Source organism: Phyllostomus hastatus, unplaced genomic scaffold (assembly GCF_019186645.2).
Source record: "Phyllostomus hastatus isolate PE091 unplaced genomic scaffold, TTU_PhHast_1.1 phas_scaffold_182, whole genome shotgun sequence".
Lineage (NCBI taxonomy): Eukaryota > Metazoa > Chordata > Mammalia > Chiroptera > Phyllostomidae > Phyllostomus > Phyllostomus hastatus.
This window is the reverse complement of record NW_025334013.1, coordinates 21,609,767-21,634,135: the sequence shown is the minus strand read 5'-3', so window position 1 is coordinate 21,634,135 and position 24,369 is coordinate 21,609,767. Positions and strand designations below refer to the sequence as shown.

Below are 24,369 nucleotides of genomic sequence, written 5' to 3'. Positions count from 1 at the left end.
GCTAAGGATGCTGAATTTTTTTATTGCTTACTGAGTCATTTAATTATGAGACAACTGAGAAAACACATTGTGATGGCCCCAGTGCTCAGTTTTCCTTTCAGCCAACGGCAGGGTGTGCCTGGCGTTGTCTTGTTTGGCACCCAAGGCTTTAATGAGGAATCCTCTTTGAATCAACCTTCAGATGACCAGGCAAGCATGCACATGTACCATTCCCCCTAATGCTGGCACGGGGCCTGTGGAGAGAATACCAGTGCAGAGAAAGGCAGATATATTTCATTTCTCTTTGTTCTGAACCCCTCAAGTGGGAAAAGCCACGACACAGGCCCCTCTGGAGCATGGAATTAAAAGTGTTGTCCATTGAACAGCTCATCCTTTGAAGCGTCTCATTAAACCATCTTCATCCGAGTCGATTTCAGTCCTCCAGACTCCATTAGCTCGGACCACCCTTCCCCATCTCCCCGCCGAAGCTCTGCCATAGCCCTGTGGGTACCAGGGCCTACATTTGATCCCCAGCTGTCCACTCACCAGCTGTTTAATCTCAGGCAAGTCATTTAACCTCTATGAGCCTCGTGCCCTGTTGGAGGGACTGTAAATTGGCACAACCTTTTTGGAAGGCAGTTTGACAGTAGTGATTAAAATGTAAAAGGTGTATACCTCTTTTAGGAATGTATCCCAAGGAAATAGAGGCTGGTGTAAAACAACACATACAAGGATGTTCATTGCAGTGTTATTTATTATAGTGGGGAAAAAGAAACAATATGTGTTCAACATACCTGGTTCAACAAACCGTGGCCGATAAAACAGGTAGCAATTACCTTCAAAGAGCATTCAAAGAGATTGGAAAATGCTTATTATATTAAGGGACAAAAGTCAACATACAAACTAAATGTATAGTATGATCTGGAATTTTTACATACATACATACATACATATAATAGTCATTAAAAAAAGACAAGAAAAATCTTAACACTATGAGCTCTGAATGAAGTGTTAATGTATTTTTTATGTTCTTTTATATTCTCTAAAAGCTTTCCAACAAGCATATATGACTTTCTGGATGCAGAAAACTAAGTAAGAGTTCAACTGCATTTTAGCAGCTCCCACCACACACAAGATGAAGAACAAACTTGTTGACAGAGGATTTGCATAATCTGACCCCATCTCAATTTGGCAGCTTCCTCACCCTCCATCTCTCCCACCATCACTAGCTCCCACACCATTCCCATGTCCTGGCTGTGGCCACGCAGAGCTATGTGCCGTTCTATAAGTGTATCATAGCTATTGATCCCATCACACCTCTCTTGGCCCTGTGTTCCCTATCTGGAGTGACCTTCTCCACATCAGTTCAAGCGTCTTTCCCCCTTCCTTGACAGTTAGTTATTTCCTGCTCTTTGCCCCTGTAGAACTTGATGTGCACATAATAGGTCCTATTTAGTGTTTGCCATCACTTTCCCTTTCTTTAAAATTCTGTGGGAACCCCAAGCAGGGAAGGCTAACTCTATCTTGGAGAGTCAGGAAAGAATTCACAGAGGAGAGGACATTCCATTGGGTCCTTGAAGAATGAATAGGAGTTTGTTGATTAGACAAAAGACAAGAGACGTCCCCACAGAATTCTGGACCAAGCTCCCAGCTGGCAAGTGCTTGTGCCTATTTCTGTCGTGACCCTTATCTCACTGCAGAGCATGCTGCATGGGGCACGTCTCTCCCCCAGCAAACAGTAGATCCTTGAGGGCAGAAAATGTGCCTTGTTTTCCTTGCAGTGTTCAGCACAGCGACTGACACACGCTGGGCATTGCAAACATATTTTTGTCCCAACGTATCAAGGTTTGAAATTACAGAGCCAGTAATTACCTTTCTCCTTATCTCAATGCAAACTGGGAAAGGATCATTTTCTTGTCTCTTACCACTGGTTACAAGTACAGGCTCAGAGACACTGAAAATGCTCTATAAATTGTCTGCTGATTTGAACGAAATTGAAGAAGTTGCTCACCTGGTGGGCATTAAGAAGATTTCCTGCAACATTTGGACTTCATTTAAGTATAAAAATTCCACCAATATGAGCTTTGCTTCCCCTTTAAAAAACATGCCACAGTTTCAGAATGATGCCTTTGAAACAAACCCTGTTTGAGTAATGTTTCTCTTGGACTCATAAAATCTTTATGGCAATCTTTTCTCATCTCATAGACTCTAAGAAGGAAGGGAGAGAGCTAGAAGTGGAACACAGTATTTTCTCCTCATATGTGGGTCACACATTAAGGTAAATAGTTTTCAAATGCAAATCCTACGCTGACTAGACATTAGCTCTGTCCAACGTGCTGAATCCGTGAGTGCTCTCTGATTAAGAAGTAGGTGATTTGGAAATTATGTATTTATTCGGATAGAAGGTTCGAATGTCTGATAGAAGGTTTGAATGTCTTAAAACATCCAGTAATAGCCATATTGGGGATAAGAACACAAACACTGGCAGAAACGAAACACAGATGAACAGCTTAGTGCCCACCTCCCATACTGCAAAGAGAGAGAGACAATAAGTTGATAGGGCTGAGCTCTCAACCCAATTATGCAAAGGCACACCGACTTGGGAGCCATACATTAATTCAACACACATTTTGAGTGCCTACTGTATACGAGGCATTGTACTAAGACAGTACATATAAATCCTGATCTTTGGTCTTCACTGTGTGCTTCACTACAATCAGTGCTTGCTCAACCACTGGCCAGCTGTTGACATTGGACAATTTATTTAACCTGTCAAGCCTCAGATTTGTCATTTAAAAATTTGGAATAATAGGATCTCACAAGATTACCGTGCAAATCAAGGCAATGTTTGCAAAGTACTTCGCACAGAATTTAACATATTATAAGCCCTCAATGCACCTTATATGTTAGTACAGTGGTACCTTGGCATTCATCGTTAATTCGTTCCGGAACTTGTGACAAGTGCTGGAACTGATGAGTACTGAACAATGAAGCATTTTCTCTCGCAAGGTGGTGTTGTGACTCATAAAAGTTCTAGCAAGTGTGACGTTTCCTGAATAAGCACCAAATGCTGAAACATTTTTTTCTCACCGGAATGCGACAAACACAGGGTTTGACGAGTTCTGAAGCCGATGAGTACTGAGGTGTGACTGTATTTTGTGTGGCACATTATGCTTAGTTCTTTACATCCATTGTTTTATCTATGCTCTCGTTTGCTCTGCACCAGTCACGTAGGATCCATAGGTGAGCACAGTGAGGCTCGGAAGAATGCAATTAGTTAACTTGCCCGAGTTCATACAGTTGGTCAGTGGTGTGGACAGAATCTAGGGCCGGCTCTTTCTACACTGAAAGCCAGTGCTTAGAATGATGGTGATGCCACTTAGAGCAGAGTTTGAAAGCAGACCAACTGTCCAGATCAGCAACCAAGGAAGTAAGGCAAATTCCATCCTCAGCTGGCTGGCATTTTTGAAAAGGCAAATTCTAAGGTAACAGAATGGGCACATGACCCGGGTACTTGTACAAATTTTGGGTTGACAGAGATGGTAAGGATAAATCCCAACCCTCAGGAGAATGGGGCCAATGCCAGCCACCCCGAGCACACCAGGCTCCCAGCCTATGAGGGAGCCAGAGCAGGGACCAGAGACTAAGCACACCAGCCGGCAGATAGGCCACACAAAGACGGAGTGGTTGACCACAAAGGCCGCAGGGGCTATGGTGGTTAAGCCCCAGAGGGCACCTGGCACCCAGGGTGGGGGGAGGGGTAAGCCAAAGACTAATGCCAAAATCCACTAGACAAAAGGGAAGGGGCTCATGATGATTTGTAAGCTGGAGACTCACTGGAGGGACAGGGCAGCTTGACCCCGAATATGTGGCTGAGCCTAGGCCAGGCAAAAGCTGACATCACAGAAGCCACTGCCTCAGGTATTCCATTTGGAGCCTCCAGCCCAGAAAAACCAGATTGTGCTGGTCTGCATCCCATAGAGCGGGGCTGACTGTGGCTTCTGAATTAGTGACAGCACAGTGCGCGGTGGTAAGAAGGTGCTTTTTCTCATAGTTCAAGAGCTTATGATTCAGTCCTACAGACTCCACATAGATATATATTCTCTTTGCTTTCCTCCCTGTGGGAAACATAGGGCTACAAAACACAACAGTATCTGCCTCCTACCCCCCAAACTGCCCAGGAAACAGTGGGAGCTGTTTGGATTCCTTTGATGGAAAACAGAAAGATCACATCTCAGCAGTGTATTTGGGGCTGGCTTTTCCCATTTGTGACAATCCCCAGCTGTCCTGGGCCCCCCTCTTCCGGCTGTAACCTACAGGTATCTTTTAAATGTGGAATCTGGCCAGCCATCAGGCAGGTAAGCAGATCAATAAGGACTGTTCATGGAATTGTGCCCCCAGGGCTCCTGTGTCTGCTGCTTTCCACCCCTGCTGTCACCATCAGATCAGTGGGGTGGACCAGATGGCTGTGTTGTGTCACAACAATGGCCTCCTTGCTGAGACTTTTCTCAGTCCTTCTCCTTTGAGCTGGAGAGGTCAGGGGTGGCTCCCCCACCCCAGAAGCTCTGGGGAGGCCTGTGTTAGCTTTGATGAAAGTCAGCATGGGTCCTCAGTGTGGACCATGTGCTACTGTCCCACCCCCCTGTGTGCCTTCTGCTCCATCAGAGGGAATGTGCGGTTGCTCCTGTCTCGTGTGCATGGAGCCCATGGGGCTTGGCCTCGTGTTCCGCTGAGGCTGATGAGAAGGCATGCTGTGTTGGAGAAAACAAAGCAGAAGTGTCAAGTCCTTTCCAACACCGGACCTTCATGCAATGATGGCCTCATGGGACGGCTCCTGGCTTGGCAATCCAAAGGGTCATTGAACAAATCTGGAAAGTGCTGGAGAGCAGCTTTCTCAGGCACTGCATAATTTATTCCCCTTCTCTCTGCTAGTAATCAGTACACATGGTTCTAAACCGTCACTCTAGCCCTTGAATCTGCCTGACCTTCTAGCTCTAGATACCCAACTGACTCCCAGTGTCTACATCCCTTGTTTCAAATTATCAAGAGAGAGAATCTGATTGGCTCAGCTCATTAGTCAAGCATCAACCCCTTGTCCAATCAGCTGACACTAAGAAGGAGCACACCCCACCGCTACAAGCTTGCCTGCAAGGACCCATCATCCCTTCAGTGGTTTCAGGGGGTGGGAGGGCGAGGGCAGTTCCGAGGGGAGGGCGTGAGCTGGGCAAGCAACCCAAGGTATACAGTGTTCTACAGTGGGTTAACCTTTCCATCTTCTCTTTGCTCTGCCTCAAGAGGTAGTGGATGAAACCACTCTTGATCCATCTCCTTGAGCAAAACAAAATAAGTTAGGCTAAGGGCCTGGCACTCTCTGAAGAGAACTCAAGAGCAATTTCAGGGTGTCCTCACCACTACAATAGTATCTGTCTGGGTTTCAGTCTGCAAAAGGAAGCTCTGTAAATGGCAGGGATTACTGTGATTATTACAAATCCTCTAAGCAGCTAAATTTCCCAAATTCTCAGAGTTGTACTGCCATGGGATTTAGAGATATAATTAAGAACAGATGCGCCTCAGGGAGGTTGAAGACAGTGATCTGGGGTTGCATCAAACAGCACCGAGAATGTCGATGTGGGTTCCAGCACTTCATCTCCCCCAGGGGGAGGTGGGACGTGACCTTGTGTATGTGTGTTGGGGTGGGGGGGAGTCAGTAGCTGAAGGACCTCTGTTCCTGGAATCACTGGGCCCAGGAGTCCTTGCCTCCCAGTCTCCCAGGACTGGTGACACAGCCTATGAACGCCCTGATCAGGTTAGGACTGGGCAGCACTGGGGCAGCCTTGGCCATGGCACTGTGGCCAACTTGAACAGCCTTCTGCTGCAACAGAACTGAAGGAGACTGGCCATGTCTGGTCCATTTCCTCTGGGCAGACATTTGCCTTCTGCCCACACATTGATCTGGCCACAAGAGGGCTTTTGCTGCAGCATTGAGTCATTGCCCCACCCCCTTTAGTTTTCCCTTGCCCAGTGTGTCTCTCTGACTTCAGTACTTACTACTAAAAGGCGTGGAAGTACCAACACAGCAACACCGCGTTTTATTTGATCTATCGACCACGGCGACCTGGATCTGTATCATCTGTCATGCCAAGAACGTTTTGACCTTCTAAAAGGAAATGAGTCCTTTCTAAACCAGAGCCAAGCAAGCAGCTTAGACCCTTCCATGATCAAAGTTCTGGGACCAGGGAGTTCCAGGCCATTAAGTCGCCATCAGAATATAGCTGGTCTTGAAGTCCTTGCAGCAAGGGAAGGGAAGGAGCGGCAGTAGAGTGAGGGCGCTGGAGCCAGGATGCCTGAGTTCTGCCACTTGATAGCTGTGTAACCTTAAATCTCTTGCTTAACCTCTTTGTGCCTCTGTCTTCTCACCTGCTAAGTGGTGGTTATAATAGAATCTGCCTCATGGGGTGGTGGTCTTAGGTGAGTCAGTACATGTGAGATACTTAGAACAGTGGCTGGCATACGGGAAGTGCTCAGTGAGTTATCTATTGTTCCCAGGTGTTTTATTCTGTGTCTTTTAATGTCATTCTCACCATAACCTTGGGCAACCGATTTTCAGGTCCCCATTATGCAGAAGAAGAAATTGCATGTATGATGTACAATACATCGTCCCAAACCTTGGAGCTAGTACGTGGCAGGGACAGATTTCTGAGTGGCGATCGATCTCTGGCTCCAAATCCCACGTTGTCTCTATTTCACGGCCAGTCCCGTCATGGCCAGCCTGGCGTCCTGTAACCACACCCCTTCGGTGGAATCCCTCAGCACCCGCCCAAGTGCACTTACCCTGGAATCACAGTACCACTTCCTGACTGGGGCAGCTCTTCTCGGAGCCTCAGTTGTGTTACTCCTGTCCGCGGTCACAGTGAAGGGGCTGCTGAAAAAGAGAGCAGCGGCACCTGCGGGCTGGAACCCCCTCGAGCACTCTCAGGTGGCCGCAGCGCTGCTGGGAGCTGGCCCGGCACCCACACCTCGACCGCGGTGCTCCCATGTTGAACAGAATCCTCAGCCCCAGATGAGATCGCTTCATAAGCACGTCTGAACTCAGACGAAAACAAGAACGTTGCCAAAATACAGAAGCGCCCGAACACTCCTCCCTCTGCATTTCGATAGTACAAGCAACAAGTGTCCTTTACCAATGACAGCTGTAGTCTTGCTATGTTCCTCCCACCTTCTGGATGAAATGTATCAAGCACCCAATCAGAGTTACACCTACTTCCAGACAGCATCCAATCCAGAGCCAAGTTCCTCTTCCTTGGACCCTCCCCCAAATCACCTAACACAAGCCCCGCCCCTGCAGTCGGTTCTTTCCAGCACTCTCCAAGCCGCCCCACAGTTGCCTGCAGTGTGCAGTCGCCCCTGTTGCCACCAGCCAACAATCCCAACTCGGTTCAGCTACAGCTGGATTCCTGGTGGTCTTTGGCTGTGGGGGGATGGGTGGGTGTCAGCCCTGCCTTCTGGAATTACATGTGGTGCTGGCTGGACAGCACTTAGGAATAGGGCCTGGTGCACAGTAAATGCCCAGTGCAGGCTAATTGTATTATAGCATTATATTTACTACAAAAAAAATGCTCCTATCCTTCGGCCAGAGCTGGTATGCACCCAAAAACTCTCACTGACCAGCGCCTTCCTTTCTAAAGTCTGTGCAGCGCCCCTCAGGTGTGCCCTGCTACTGCAGCGTGCCCTTCTTGTGCTTCACAGACACTTGCTCCTCACTGCAGACCCCACGGCTATGCGGGGCTCTGTCGCTCGTGACATTCAGGGCTGCGGTGTGCCTGTTAGCACCCCCCTTGGCGGACATCCTCATAGGGTGGGAGAGGCCAGGCCAGCAGAGGAGTGACAGCCGGCCTTCAGCACCCCCTTTCCATTCCCTGGCAGAGCAGGCACTCTGCAGATGGAAGTTCCCTCACCCACTTGCTAGATTCTTCCCCACAAATGTCCTCACAGCTGCACTGGCGAGGGGCAGCCCCGGGGACCAGTTAGTTCTTCCATGCCCACTGCTGCTAATTGCAGATAATGCATTAAAAATACAGAGCCGCATCTGTTCTATGCAACACGAGTATCGAGAAATTTACGTGGCTTATAATGACAGGGTGTGCAGGGAGGAAAACGCTTGTTCTGTCTGTGGGCCAGAGGCACAGCTGTGAGCAGAGAGCTGGAGGTGTGGTTTCTGGCACCCAGTAAATTCTCTGGGTGCCAGCCAGGCCCTTCCTTGGAGGTGCCAAGGGATACATCCAGGTATTTCTCTGGAGATACCCAGTTACATAAGCAGTCGAGCACAGAGTGTGTGTCTAGGTGCCCAGGCGTCCTTCTGGCCCAACTCTACAGAGTCCTGACGGCAGCGGGGACCGACTGCTGCGAGGTGCAGGACAGGTGGAGCAGGTGCCTCTCCTCTCCCAGCAAGCGTGCGCTAGGCACCTAGCACCTCGCCCAGAGTCTCAGCTCCTCTTCTATAAAATGGGGGTGTTCCAAGTTCATGCTTGTTGGACTTTTTTTATTGAATAAGACAGGTATATGCAAATCGCCTCAAGCCACAGCAGGCAAGGCATAGGCATTCAATCCAGGTTTGCTACAGCAGCCTCTCTCTATCCACAGTTTTGCTTTCTGTGGTTTCCGTTACCCACGGTCCACCACTGTCCAAAAATATTAAATGGTAAATTCCAAAAATAAGCAATTCATAAGTTTTAAATTGCACAGTGTGCTACGTGATAACACCTCACGGTGTCCCGCTCCATCCCGCCCGAGATGGGAATCATCCCTTTGTCCAGCTTCAGCACGCTGTGCATGCCATCTGCCTGACAGCCACGTAGCACCCTCGTGGTGACGGGATCGACGGCCACAGCCTCGCAGTGCTTGTGTCAGGTAACCCGTATATTTGAGCTAATGGTGTCCCCGAAGTGCAAGGGTGGTTGTGCTGGCAATTCGGGGATGCCAGAGAGACGCTGTAAAGTGCTTGTTAAATGTGTGAGCAGGTCACAGCGGACCGGCGCTGCGTCACCGTGTCTGTGTCGTTTGCCTCACTTTGTCTCACTACATGGGTGCCTTGCCATCTTACGTCAGCACGAGAAGTGCGAGTTCAGTTCCACAGGGTATTTTCAAGAGAGAGACCGTATTCACATAACTTTTACTACAGTACATTGCTGTAGTTGTTCTGTTTTCTTATTAGTCACTGTTGTTAATCTCTCACTGTGGTTATTCATGAATTAAACGTTATTATAGTTACGTGCATGTAGTATACATCGGGTTTGGTACTATCTGTGGTTTCAGGCATCCACTAAGGTTCTTGGAATGCATCCCCTGTGGAGAAGTTACAAGGGCATGACTGCGTTATTACTTTACTTCATGTTGAGCAATATATTTTCTTTTAAGGCTTCTGGGATGAATGAGGCAAGGTCCCTGCCCTACTCAAGTCAGGGTGATAAACAATAGAGTGTGGTATTCAGCAGGATGGTGAGGTCTTATGGGAGCACAGAGGGAGGCAGGAGGAGGAAAGAGGGCTTCCTGGAGGAAGGGACACTGGACCCCTGTCCTGTAGGACAGGTGGAAGTTTACGAAACCTAAAAGGTAGGAAGTTTGAATCCAGCTTGGAGTAGCATGTGCAGGGGCCTCGAGGACAGTGTCCGAATGCGGTGTTTGGGGGGAGGGAAGGGGCAATGCTGTATAGCAGGATCTTAGGAGGGTGTACTAAGAATCTATTGCTGAGAACCTATGGGTGTAATAAACTACCCCAAAATGAGTGGTTTGAAGCATCTTATTACCTTAAGTTTTCTGTGTGTTAGGAGCCTATGGGTAGCTTAGCCGGGTTCCCTGGCTTAGGGTTTCCTTCAAGGCTTCAGTCAAGGTGTCTGCCAGGGCTGCTCCCACCTCAAAGCTCCACTGGGGGAAAGGGGTCCCTCCCCGCTTATGCACGTGGTCGCTGAAGGACTGAGTGCTGTTGCCTAGTTCCTCTCCACAGGGCCCCTTCCAGCACGGCTGTTCACGCCGGCAGAGCGGGCCAGGGAGAGACAGTAAGACAAGAGTCGCAGTCTTGTTGAACCTCATCTCGGACTGACAGCCCGTCACTTCTGCTGCATTCTCTTTGTGAGAAGCAAGTCACTACATGCAGCCCACACTCGAGGGGAGAGAGGGTGTGCAGGGCCGTGCCTCTCAGGAGACGAAGATCACTCAGTCATTTCTGAAGGTACCTACCACGGTTTGCCCTCAGGCCCCCCATGATTAATGTCCCTTCAACATGCCAAACACAGGAAGCCCTTCCCAGGGTCCCCCAGAGCCTCATCCCGTGATAGTATCAGCTCAGCGTTCAAAGTCTCATTATCTCAGTCAGGTTCGGGGCAGGTGAGGCTCTCGGGTTTAGTTTTTTAAGCACAGGTTCTGGAACACTGTTCCTCTGGACCTGTGGCTCTGCAGACCTAAGGAGACCAGCTATGCGCCCAGACGCACCTAAAACACAGAGTGGGGATGGGCATCGGGTAACAGCTATAGATGCTCATGCTCAAAATGGGGGTGGGGGGGCGGGCAAATGTGAGGCCTGAAGGAGTCCCTGAGCCACGACAATTCTGAATTCCACCCCAGAAAACAATGGGAGTTGTTTTTTTATTTGTTTCAGAACCTGGAAGTAATTCTCTGTGACTCTTAGCTCCACTTCCTGAGCTCTCGCCTCCTCCCTCTGAGTCACCCTTCTTTTTCCATGAACCCAAATGCTTGTGTGAAGTTCGCTTTTCCTCAGTCTGCTTTCCACGGACAGTTTTGGGTGTCCACTGACCTCCTTTTGTTTTGTGTCACATCTGTGCCTGTCAGGCCAGGACGACAGTGTTTCTTCTGGTAATAGGCTTTCTCAAAACTTTGTGGGTCTTCTAGGTATCTCATTGAGATTCATTGTTACACAAAAGTGACACCCATAAATTTCTTTGAACTAAACCCTTGTCTCCCTTGGGCTTCTGCTGAGGTGGCCACGGGGCGATGCTCCCATGCTTCCCAGAGGCCCTGCTGTTTGGCCCAGAGGACGAGGAGGCCCACTCTCACCTCCTTAAAGGCCTTTGTGTGACTGAGTAACACTGTGACCCCTGCATCTGCCTGAGGTCTTAACCAAAGGCTGCACAGTCACCCCTCAGCTTTCGCTGCAGACCACCTTTTCCTGCTAGTGCTCAAAAACCAGTTTTTTAATTTTAGGAAACAGAGTATTTTCAAAACTATCAAGTCCTGGCTCCTTTTTATTTAACCATCTTTCCTTCACTTTATCTCTCTTCCCACATGGAGCAGCGAAAAGAAACTGACAGCACCTTCACCCTCAGCTTGGAGTCTCCTTAGCTGGATCACTGAGTTCACTGGGCACGTGCCTGCTCCCCACGTAACCGCAGACGACAGCATCATTAAGCTTTCTGCCACCACATACCAAGGGCCCGCTCCCTCCGGTTTCCAGTAACATGCTCCTCGTTTCCTCCGAGCCCTCACTCGCAGCAGGCTTGAAGCCCTGCTTTCTCTAACAAGCCCCTCAGTACACTCCCAGCCTCTCCCCGCACAGCCTGGCTCCAAAGCCATCTCACATTTTTAGATATTTTTCATGACACCATCCTTCTCTTGGTACCAAAATGTGCATTCATTATCTATTTTGGTTTGTGACGAATTGCCCCACACCTTAGTTTGGCATGAACAACAGCACCGTTGGGCCAGGGGTCAGGCATGGCTTAGCTGGGCCGTCACAAGGCTGCAGTAAAGGTGTCCACCGGAGCTGAGGGATGGGCCGCGTCCAAGCTCACTCATGGTTGTTGGCAAGACTCAGGTCCTTGCAGACTCTTTGACTGAGGGCCTGAGTCCCTTGCTGGGTGCTGGCCCGAAGCCACCCTCAGTTCCTTGCCACACGGGCCCCTCCACAGGGCAGCTTCCAACTTGTCAGATTGCTCACAGTGAGTAAGTGAGAGGGGGAAGAGAGTATCCTACAGCCCAGTCACTTCTGAAGAAGAGACATCCTATTGCTTTTGCCCTATCCTGCCCATTAAAGGTAAGTCTCTAGGTCCAGCCCTCACTCTCTACAAGGGTGTGAAGGCCAGGAACTGGGGATCACTGGGAGCCATTTCAGAAGTGCCATGTAGGTGACAATGCAAGCAGCGAGGCAGCAGTGGCCTGATTATGTCATGTCAGAATCCCGTAGGTGACGGCAACTGTGGAAACATTTCACTATCTGAGGGGAGGAGTCTTGAAACATCCCTCAGCCAACCAGAGCAGAGACAGGGTCAGAAAGGGAGTGATGGGGAGGGACAGCTGTTGCAAGGGGATCATCACAAGGGAATGGCCACACGACAATGCTCATTGTGTCACTGCCGATCTGACCCAGAGGTCAAGGCCAGCCTGGAGGGTCATGTGTCCCCCTCTGGGCCTTTTGGCCATGCTCTTTCTCCTATTTCAACTGATTTTGGAGTGTTGTTCTTGCCTTCTGTAAACCATCCTTGAAATCCAAGGCAGGCACCGCCGCTCATGGGGTACTTCTTGCACACCAGACCTCATTCACAATGATGTCGCAGGCACTTCGGTTGTTCTCCCGCACACATGGGAGTGTGATTAGAGGTACATGACAGGGCGAAGGGTGCCCTTGCCTTTGTGACTTCACCCTGATGACCTCACCCTCTCCATGTACCTGATCCATGTACCAGCCTTAAAGGTTCAGGGGCTGGACTTCCTTGTCTTCAAACAGTCGATGCTGTGGTGGAGGCTGGGATCCGCTGCAGGGCCCCAGCACTGCTGTGTGGCCCGGTGCCAACTGATCATTTGCACTGGGATCAACTTCTCCTTTGGGATTTGAGGGAGCCCCAATAAAGCAATAGACCTCTTCCCCTGTCAAGTTCAGAATCAATTGGCAGGTGCAGGAGAAAGGCAGATGAGAGCCAATTGGAGAGCAGACCTGAACACACTCTCCAGCCAGGAGGGAGGGGGGAGGCAGAAGAGCATGGTCAGCTCCTCCCAAACCCACCAGGCAGATAAGTAGGGCCTCCTCTTCAGAGTGAACAGCCAGATGGCAAGAGGAAGGAGAGAACTCCATGGTGGTCTTGGGACCAGGAGCATCAGCATCACCTGGGCACTTTGGGAAATGCAAAATGTAGGTGCCACTTCCAGAAGAGTCGAATCAGACTAGGCATGGGGCCCAGCAATCTGCGCTTGACTAAGCTCAGAGGTGATTCTAATGCAGGCTCAAGGGGTCAAGTGGTAACTCTTCCACATGGAGAATGGGACTCAGGAAGAAATGTTCCCCTGGAATATTCTGTATCCGATGCCTACCTTGCCCTCCCACTCTTGGGAAGATGAATCACAGGGCCAGAAGTTCCCGCATTTGATTTTTAGCTTACAGCTGCTCCAAGGAGCACCAGGGAGAGTCTCCGCTCCAAAAGGGAAGAATGTCAGGGGTTTGGTTGTGCCAGCCACGCCTCTCTCTCACAGACCGTGGAGGGACTAGCATCTTCTTGTTGGCATTTGATAGTCTCTGAAGAATCAAGAATGACCAGTATCTGGAAGTCAAGATGGAAGCATCTGGCTTTCGTGCTCTGGGGCTCCCCACTGCACTGAGACTTCCAAACAAGCTCCTTGACAAGGCCCGCCCCTCTCCAGCCTCATCTCACCAGCACACTCATACCGCCAGTCTCTCTGGCCCCCCTTCTGCCCCTTTAATATGTCAAGCTTGCTCCTGCCTCAGGACCTTTGCACTTGTCCTGATGCTTGAAGAACTCTTTTCTCAGACCCCGACATGCCTGGCTCTTTCTTGTCCTCTCAATCCAAACCTGAATGTCATCTTCTCTGGCCACCCACTGAAGGTGCCCTCAACCCCTCATCACTGTCTAGCTCATTGCCCTGGTTTATGTTGCTCAGGACTCTTGACACTATCAAAAAATGCCCTGGTATGTTTATTTGTTGCCTGATTTATGTGTCTCTCCCTCACCGGAATGTAAGAGATCAGGAACCTTGCTATATCTGTAGCATCAAAACAGTCCCTGGTATATTGCAGGCCTAAGATTTAGATAAATATTTGTTGAATAAATGAATAGATGAACAGATGAATGAATTAATGGGCACAGGAAAAGGCTCTAGGTGGGAAGGATTGGAGGGGAGGGACTCAGTCATCAACAGGAGGGCCATGAGCCCAAAGACTCTGCCTTCCTCGCACCAAGAACGGGGGCCCCTGAGCCCAGAGGAGCGGGTCTGCAGTGCTGGCACCACACCAGACTTTCCACCTGCTTTTCCCATCCCCCGTTATCTTGAGCCTAGGCTCCCCCTCCCTCTCACCGCCTTCCCTGCCTCCCCCTTCACTGTCATCACATTACAGTCATTAGAAGCCAGCAGATTCACACCCTCCTGTCGGCTTTTTCATAAAGAAATATTAATGGACTTATTTTTCAGCAGGGGCGCTGCAAACTGTTGTCAAAACTCCGACTTGGCCACCCACATTCACATAATTAATCACACAGGAAACCAGAAAGGGGTGGCATGAGGGCTGGGGCGCAGCTGTGCGGGGGCCCTCTTCCCAGAGAAGAGTGTGGGGCAACATACAGCCGCTGCCCACTGAGAGCCCACGGGTCCGGGTGGAAATGAGACAACCCACCCAGAACCACTTCCAAGCAATTCAAGATCGAGTTAGCACGGGGTGGTGGAGGGCAGAGAGCTCCTCCAACTTCAAACAATTGGTAGCAAAGGAAAGGTAGGGTATAGGCTGGAGAAAGAAATACAGTTAAAGACAGTCTCTTCTAGAATTATAAGGGAGCTGGCATTTTCTGAGTATTGTATTAGTTATGTATTGCTGGGTAACAGATGACCCCAAACTTACTGGCTTCAAACAACATGTATTATCTCACTGTTTCTGAGGGGCCAAGGCTCCAGTAACAGCTTATCTGGGTTCATTGCTTGAGGTCTTGCAAGCTGAAATCAAGGGTTCAGCCTGGACTAAGTTCTCATCCGGACTTCCCCTGGGGAAAGACCTACTTCCCCACTTGTGTGGTTGCTGCAGTACTCAGTTCTTCCGTGTGTTGCGGCCTGTTGGTCTGAGGCCACCCTCAGCTCCTAGAGACGTGCCACAGTCCTTGCCACGTGGTCTTCCCCAGCTTGGCTGCTTAATTTGTCAAGCCAACAAGGAGACTCTCTAGAGCAAATCAATCAGCAAGAAGGAGTTTTATATATCATAACATAATCACAGAGGTCACATCCCATCGTCCTTGCCTTGCTCTGTTTGTCAGAAGCAACTCACAGATTCCACCCACATTTAACGGGAACAGGTCCTACAGTGAGGGGGAACCATGGGACAGACACCCTAGAGGGTGTCTACCACAGTCCCTGGTACATGTGAAGGACTACAGCAAATGCTTTTGCATGTGTTACATCATGTAACCACTAAAGCAGTCTGTAAGGCAGACCGCACCCTCATTGCATAGATGAGAAATCCGACACAGAGGAATGAGAACTTGACCAAGGTCCTGTGAAGGCTAAGACAGGAACCACTTGTATCATGACACCAAGCTAACTTGTGCAAGCTTAGAGTCTGAAGGGTCAGCATATTTATAGTGAGGAACAGGGCCTGAGGGAAGCAGGGGAAGTGGGTAGCAAGAAGATTATGGCTCTCATGAGACCAGGAAGAAAGGATGTGGGTTACATGCTAAGAAAGAAAACTGGAATACTTATGTCTGATGATTTCTGTTTTCTCGATGAAGCAGAAAATGAGGGTGTCTCCTGAGAGGGTAGGGGCTAGGCTAGAGGGAAGCAGAGCCAAGTTGGAACAACAGCCATGGGGAAAGGGGGACGTGAACCTTTCCAGCGTGGGGACAGGTTGCCAAGTAGCATAGAGCTGCTTCCTCCAGGAAGACTTCAGTGGTTGCCTAGGCAGGTGGTACCCATCCCACCCTCAGCATTGTGTGTAGTCTTCACTCTCTTCATCCTGCCTCGCAGGGCTGTGGTTCATGCCCACCCACGCCCACCGTTGTCACCAGAAGGAAAGTGCTCACTGGGCAGGAACCTAACAGGAAACCTGTGGGACCTCCTGGGACCCGGCACAAAGTCTGGCACATGGGAGTCCTCCGTAATCCAGACAGTCCTGCCTGATTCTAGACCTGGTATTTGTAAGTGAGTCCACCATATGACCTCTCTTCTTCTAAAGGTTCACCCAGTTCTAAAAGACTTTTCAAAACTATGTACTTTTACTTTTGAAAGTGAAAATGTGTTTCAAACAGTAGAGTACAAAGTTTAAGTCCATCATGACAGAAGGGTTAGAGATGGAACTAGGGAAGTCTTACATGCATAATCTGGTGACCAAAGCAAAAAAAAGGCAGTTTTACATGTTGGCCTAGTCTGTTTGATGTCAAGAAGTCAAGAGCCGTTTCAAAATATTCCTCATGAATCTATATTGATTGGTGTGAAATGTTGCCCATAGTAAATTGCTGCCTGAAATATAGTTACAGTACAGACAGACAGAGAATAATCCCATTGCTATAAAATTTTCAGTTTTGACTCATTTTAAGTAAATGGCAGAAAACCTAACTCAAACCATCTCAGACAAAAACTGAAACATGCGGGCCCATCTTAAGTGAAAAGTTCAAGAACATGCTGTGATGCCAAAGGGACTAACATTTTGGCCTCAGAATGAGCCAAATGGCTGCCATCAGCTGCCAGGACAGCATGCACCCTGGGACTCCTTGCATATGTCCTGAGATCCACTCTGATTGGACCAGCTTGGGTCAGTGTTCATCACCGAACCAATCACTGAGGCCAAGGGGATTCCCTCTCATCAGCTCTCTGCTGGGGTGGAGTCCAGGCGCTATGAGCAAGAGGAAAAGGGGTGGATGCTGGGTGGTGAGAAAGGCAACAAATCTGTGTGCTGTGCCTATATCCACAGAAAAATGACTGCGTGGGTGCCCACCAAAATGTCAACAACTTCTAGGACTTGGGGCCGAGTCAGGCACCTGTTTTTGTAAAATCAGCCCGAGCTTCATCCTGACTAGCATAGGGAGCACCACTGGAGTTTCATCCCCTAAGGCCCACCTGCACTCCAGGCCTCCGACCTCCTAGTGAGGGTGGCAGCACTAGTGTTCACATACCTGGCCTTGAGTAGGGCCGTGACCCTGAGCAGGGCGTTCCAGCCTGGATAAGCACTTGGAACTGGATGCTCCTGCCTTCATGACTCTTAGCTTCTTTACACCCAGAGACTGCCACCCCAGCCACCCAAAACAAACCTTGTAGGTGCTGACCACACACACCCCTGTGGATACTGTTGCCACTTCTCTCAAAGCCATCCCCTCCCCAGGATCATTTTCCAAACCTTCATCTCCACTCACCCATGCCACTCCCCCAGAGCAGCAGCAATGGCCACCCTAACACCACACACAAGACCTGGGACAGGCAGTACAGTTGAGTGGCATTTTATTTCTAATTGGATCCACCAGCTGTAGCTGACTCCGCTTGCCTACACCCTCTGCGCTGGCGCTTCAGCGGCCCTCGGAGACTCTTCTCCCTGGCCTTGTACTGGGCGCGGTAGGCTTTCAGCTCCTCTCGGTACTGCGCTCTCAGGAGAGCTGCTCGTTGCTCGTATGGCTGCTTCTCGGTATCGGCCATCACAGCCCACATCTTCCCTGAGGCCTTTGCCACCTGCACCACCGACCAGGTCGGGTTCTCCTTCTTTAGCTGGGCGTAGTGGTCTTTGCAGAAGAGTAGGAAGGATGATGGAGGCCGCCTGGGTGCCTGGGGGTCCCGCTTTCTCCGCTTCTTCTTCTTCTTGCCAACGTAATTCATCATCTCTTCCTGGTATCGGGCTTTGTCGAGCTTGGCCAGGGCTTCGTATTTGGACTTCTCATGCTTTGAGATGGACCTCCATTTTTCCGAACACTTTCTAGAGAACTCTTTAAAGCCAAGGAAGGTATTTGGCTGCTGCTCCTTAAACTTGTTTCTGTAATTCAGTAAAAAGTGGATGTAAGAAGAGACATTCACCTTAGGCCTGAGCTGGATTTCTTTTGCCATGTTCATAAGGTCATGTTTTTTTCTGGATCCAATAACTTGAGCAGCAGAGACTTTTGTCCCCACACTCCAGGAGCAATCTAGAAGGTGCTCTACTTGCGATGAATTTTTCCCTCTGCAGGAGCTGCAGTCAAGGGTTGGCCATTTCAGTGGCAGTGAAATTATTGCATCAGAGGAGGGGATTGTGACATCACTCACAAGCAGACCGCTCCTGGCTTTTGCATACAAGTACTCTTATTGGTTGGCTACTTGATGACCAGTTTTTGCTTCTTGTGAAAGATAACAGTCGTTCTGGAGAAAGCTACAGAGCAGCAACTTCCCCTGGAATACTTCTCCTTGACTTCCTGGAGGCAGTGGGCTTTGCTCAGCTACAGGAGCCTTCAGCCCCTCAGATGCAGTAACAAACCTTGGGATCTGCCTTCCTTGCCATAAAATTGCCAAGATGCCGCATCATCCCTTCCAAAGACAGGCTGGAAATGATGAACATGAGGAGGTGGATGGCTCCCTCACTATCGTGATAAAATGGGAAGTTCTTTCTGTTTCCCTTGAATGGTGGCAGCTCGTACTGTACAAAGAGTTTAGTAGTAACTCTAAAAATAATCAGATGTGACAGCTGGGACTCTGTTCCCATCAGGACAAAGTTGTCTGATTTAAAACCCAAGCACTTGGGGACTGTAAGTCCAAATTCTTCATTTCTCTGAAGGAATTTGAGGTGGGGAGGGGAAAGCAGGGAAAACCTTGAGGTTCTACTGATGGCACTTGAGCCCATGAAGAGGAAATCTAATCCTTGGCGTACCAGGAGGCCTCATCTCGGGGGCCCCTCTTTCTCAGGGTTAGAGACAAAAGTCTAACATCCGCACTCAAATGAGTTGGCTTCTGGCCTTCTGTAAAAGCAGTTGCAAATGTCCCACCAGTCTTCCAAATGGAAGAAAAAGGAAAAAAATTGTCCTTTAGTGACCTTTGGCCCCGGGGGCACGTATGGTAAAGGAGTTAATACAAGTCAGTCAGTGATGATAGCTACAGATTTGCAGGACTAGGAAATCAGCCTCATTAACATGAACATTAACCTGTTCAAGGTCAAACAGCCACCGAGACATGGGCGTGTGGATTTGGACTCCTCTGCCTGACTGGAGCCTCTGTTTCCTCCTGAGGGTCCAGCTGGGTGGCCTCAGGCAGCTGAGCTCGACCAGGAAGCCTGCTCGAGACTAGAGACTAGAGCACATTTAGAATTTTTGCCCAGTCCCTTCCCAAGGCTCCAAGATCGACATTGACTTCCGTCTTGTGTGAGAGGTGGAAGCTGAATGGAGTCTCAGTCCCAGGCTACCCAAGCCAGTGCCTGTCCGGCTGTGAGCCTGTGATTTCTCGTCTGTGAAACCAGTGCTGTGGACTGGCCAGGAAGACCCTCCAGGCAACATGCTGCAGTTCTGTGGCTAGATTTGGGGGCCTGTGAGGTGTCAGATGCCCACTGGGGCAGTCTGGGCTTAGTGGAGGGGGAAGAGGGGTCTGGCCATTGAGGAAGGCTTACTCTGAGGACATTTGTCAGCCCAGATAGCTATTCCCACCTGGTTCTTTTTCCCAAGGGGCCAGAGGTTGGCTCACCTGTGTGTTAGGCCTGAGCTGGGCTGCAAAAATGAATAGGATACCGCTTCTCCTTGAGAAAGACAGAGGGGCCGAGAGGAAGAGCCTGGCTAGTGGTCTCTGTGTGTTAATCAGACCAGACCCTGCTCAGACTCCCAGAGAAACCCAGCAGCTGATCTGGGCCTCTGTTCTTTGTCTCTGTTCATGCCCTTCACACCTCTCACAGTGATAAGATCCAGGAAGATTAACCCCATGATAACCATGTGGAGCACAACAGATCTAGGAAGAGAAGGTAGTAAAATGTAAGAGCCACCATAGCCCTTTGTTGTTCAGGCCACACTGCTTACTTGGAGGCATGAAGCCAGGCAGTTCTTTGTCTGAAGCTGCAGGAGGGTAAATACCCCTGGCTTTGCACATCAGTGCTGCGTGTGCTGGTATCCAAGGTGTGTCCCCCCGATCCCCTTTCCAACCCTGCTCTCTGCCCGTAAGCTGATCCATGTGGACCATGTCAGTGGATCCTGTGTCCTCTGACTTCCATTTGTTTGGCCAGGAGGGACCCCAACAGGAGATGAGGGAGAGGGGGAGGTGAGGTCAAGGCATTTACTGTCCTGCCTCCCTCCCTGCAAGCTTAGCTGGAGCTGGCTCTCCATCCCTGGAGCCAAAGCCTCAGCTTCCTCTTAAACCATCCTCTCTCAGTGACTGACTCCTTCCGGTTCAGGAGTGGCTCTCGCTCCTTGCCCCTCCTGCCGCGGGCAGTAAGAGCTCTGCTGTTACTGGCCTCAGAGGACTCGGCTCTCCCTTGTGCCTTTCCCACACCTTGTCCTTCCCTTTGTAAATAGCCTCTTTATCAAACACTTTTTGAATTCATCTAATCTGAGTGGCCATCTGTTTTCTGCTGGGACCCTGATCAGTGTGTCATGTTTCTAGCCTTCCACTATGAACGGCCGTGGAGGTGGATAAATGATGTGTGGTGTCAGTCCAAGCCAGGTAGGAGGGTGTGGAGCTTCTGGATACCTAAGAGCTGGGCAGTCGCACCACCTGGAGTGGCCTGCATGGGCAAGAGGGCAGAGGCAGGACAAGGCCCCAAGGCCCAGGAAGAGTCTGATATCCTCTGCATCACGAGATGACCTGCAGGCAGGGGCACTGGTCTCAAGGGCCAGGTAGTAAATAGGTTTTGCAGGCCGCACAGTTTCAGTTGCAGGTACTGAACTCTGCCATTATAGCTCAAAAATAACCATAGATAATATGTAACAAATGAGTGTGGCAGCATCCCAATAAAGCTTTGCAATAGCAGGTGATAGACGGGAGTTCATAGATCTGCCATCCCCATCCAGAAATGGGGGTTCTGTATTTTCAAACTTTCTGATTGCGGTCCACAATAAGAAATACATTTTACGCCGTGACCCATTTAGGCTCATGAATACTGCATAGTAGTATTTCCATAATGCTTAATTTATGCCAACCTCTGTTCTAAGCACGTCACCTATATCAGTTGGTTCTGTCCTCCTAAGAGCCCTGGGTATGGGGGTGGCATTGCTGTTCTCCCTCCATTGTAAAGATAAAGGTCTCCAAGCACAGAGATCTTACAGAAACAAAGGTTTTCGAGAAACCTGCACTTTCTTTTCTATTCTGATACAGTCTCCTCTACTTTATTCTGTTATTTAAAATAACAACCCACAGACTGATCTCCTGGATTAATTTGAAAGCCGCTGTCTAGACAAGCTGGGAGGGCGCTCCCCTTTCCTTGATGATAAAATGAAATGAAAATCAGAACATGACCTTTGGAGCCTGACAGACCTGAGTTCAAATTCTAGCTTCACCACTTACTAGCTGGGTAACTTTGAGCAAGTCTACCTGATTGCATCCGTACCTGTACCAAGCAGTGAAGTGAGGATGAACTAATTGAAAGTTATGGGAATAAAAGCCCCTGTCACTCCCCCTCCCCGTACAGTGTAGGCTGGATTAGGGTGGGACTTGTTGCTAAGGAATAGAGAATGGAGGAAGACAAATCATATCCATTCAGTAGAGAAGCCCAGCGATCAAAGTGAATAGCAATAATAGGCCATGCTAACATTGCACACCCCCTTTCCATGATGTCATGGACAAGAGCATCTCACCTCTATGGTATTCTCCCAAATCCACAACCCCTGGTCTAATGAGAAAATATTAGACACACCCAAATTAAGGGACATCCTAGAAAATACTTGACCAGTACTCTTTAAAAGTGCCAAGGTCTTGAGAAAACAAGGGGAGCCTGAGATATGGACATCGTTGGAGGAGACAAAGTAGACTCGGTAACTAAATGCAGTGAGAGATACTGGAATGGATCCTGAAACAAAAGGGGGAGTTCATGGAAAACCTGGGGAAATGTGCATGAAGTCTTCCATGGAGCTAATAGGACTGTACCAATGTTGATACCTTAGTTTTGATTCATGTGCCCAGGTTATATAAGATGCTAATATTAGGGGAAGTTGGGTGAGCATTCTGCAGGAAATTTCTGTACTATCTTTGCAACTCTATTCTCATTTCAAAATTCAAAGTTTTCTAAAAAAAAAATCTCCCCAGCCGGCAGTACTGTGTCCCCAGGGCAGAGACAGCCTGCTCTTGCCCCTTCTCCTTCAAGACACACAGGGCAGATTTCATCTTCAACTGCAGTAACAAATGCACTGGGCATCTCTTCTGCCACAGTGCTTCTCAAATGTGGAGGCAGGCTGGACCCACCTGAGAAGCTTGTAAAAATCCCAGTGCTCAGGCCAAGCAACCACAGGAGCAAAATTATGTGGCACAGGCGTGTAATAAATGCTTCAAGGTTTCCTCCGTCTCCTCCTGCTCCTCCTGTGGGGTGGGAATCAATGGCCACCCGTGCCCTCTGAGCCTGGGATCTCGGATAGGGAGAATGATGGGGTCCACATCCTGAGCCCTGCCCAGTGTCTGTGGATATGTTACCTTCCAAGACAAAAGGAACTTTGCAGATGTGATTATGCTAAGTTAGGTTTTGAGATGGGAAGATTATCCTGGATTATCCAGGTGGGCCTGGTGTGATCTCATGGGTCCTTGTAAGAGGAAGCAGGAATATCAGTGTTAAAGATGGAGATGTGATGACCGGTGCAGAGGGACAGAGGCTGGAAGAGATTGGAAAGTGTTACACTGCTGGCTTTGACGATGAAAAGACAAGCCAAGAAGTGAGATGGCCACTGGAAGCTGGGAAAGGCCAGCAAATGGATTCTCCACTACAGCCTCCAGAGGAAATGCAGCCCTGCCGACACATTGACTTTGGCCTAGTGATAGCCATTTTGGACTTCTGACCCCCAGAATTGTAAGACAATAAATCTATGTGGTATCAAGCCACTAAATTTGTAGTAATTTGCTAAGGTGGCCATAGGAAGTGAACACAGTTTCTTTCTCATTCAACTGGTAGCTGTAACTTACCCTGTGCTATTCTGAATCCCTGCTTGTGTTATATATTCTTTCTGTTCATTCACTCACCCATTCACCACTTATTTACACATGTACACACAGATACACACCCCTCCATAATAGTTGTGAGTTCCTGGAACAGTGTGGCTGATTTTTTGATGACCGGTGATAAACAGTGTTTAAGGGGTGGATATGTCCTAGAAAAGAAGGTGGTGCTAGAGAGCAATATCTGAAATTTCCTGGAAGCCAAACTGCTGGGGAAGGCAGGGTCATAAAGAGCCAGACTTAGGCTCTGTGGCCCTGACCTCACACCAAGCACTGCACTCTATCCTATGTGACCATGATGTTGTAATAAAAATGATGATAATGCTTTAGTTTATCATCTTTAGAAGCCTAGAGAGAGATTAACTTGTCTAAGGTCACACAGTAGTGAGTGTCAGAGACCGGCCTCAAATTTAGAGGTTGGTTTGACTCCTAAGGCCATGAATTCAGCCTCTGCTGGTAGTCTGGGAGCTCCCTTGGCTGGGGTCAGGGAGAGGAGGAAGCTGGAAAGAAACAAGGCCACGTATTGCAGGCAGAAGGCAGGCAGAAGGAGAATGTGACATCCAAATCTCAACACTTCAGGGATTCAAGGGAGATGTCTCGTCTAGGTTGATGTTCATTCCAGATGGATCAGGTCAAGTTGTCCCCAGTTCACAGGATGCCCCGAGCCCCACAGGTAGACCGACCAGCGTGGTCCACAGAACCACACCAGCCTCTGCAGGGACACGTGGAGCCCAAGTCCATTCCTAAAGATGGGTGCTGACTGAAGATGGCTGAGCTGTTGGCACCTGGCCCAATGGACCAGGGGACAGCTAGAGGGGAAATGGGACAGATGATCAGGCACAAGAATGGGATCGGCATGGTGAGGGCCAGGTAGGCCTGCTTACCTTTGGCAGGATGCAGCAAAAAGGGAAAAGATGAGATCTAGAACAAGACCAACAGTGGGGAGGTGACTCCACAATGAGCTGTGGGTACCTCTCACGGGCCTTATCAAAGCCACTCCCTTACACCCCAGAGTTGGGAGAGTGACCTCTAATCATTCAGTCCATCCCCCTGCCTCTTTCAGCCACAGTGGACATCTTTTATTTGTCTGCTTAGCACCCTCCCTTCCTTTGAGCACATTCCTGCTTTTGAAAAACTGTCCCCAAACATGTCATGTGGTTCCAGTAGAGGACCATGCCTTTGGCCCCAAAAGTGGGCACATCTCCCAGCCAGACTGATCAGAGCCCTCTTGTGACCTTTTTCTAGCTGGAACCAGGGAAGAATTCCTCTTATCTCAGCAGATGCAGGTGAGGGGGTAAATCAGGGTGCCCCTAAGGGTGGGCATGGCTC

General features: G+C 49.3%; 2 protein-coding genes across 3 annotated transcripts in view; one reads left to right on the top strand and one right to left on the bottom strand.

Moving 5' to 3' along the window:
* The window catches only part of CSMD2 (CUB and Sushi multiple domains 2), a 550,409-nt gene that overhangs the window by 226,864 nt on the left and 299,176 nt on the right, over positions 1-24,369 (top strand). The gene's annotated exons all lie outside the window — the stretch shown is intronic.
* HMGB4 (high mobility group box 4) lies at positions 17,416-18,009 on the bottom strand. The gene has a single exon (XM_045858972.1). The coding sequence runs from the start codon at positions 18,007-18,009 to the stop codon at positions 17,416-17,418; it is 594 nt and encodes a 197-aa protein (XP_045714928.1).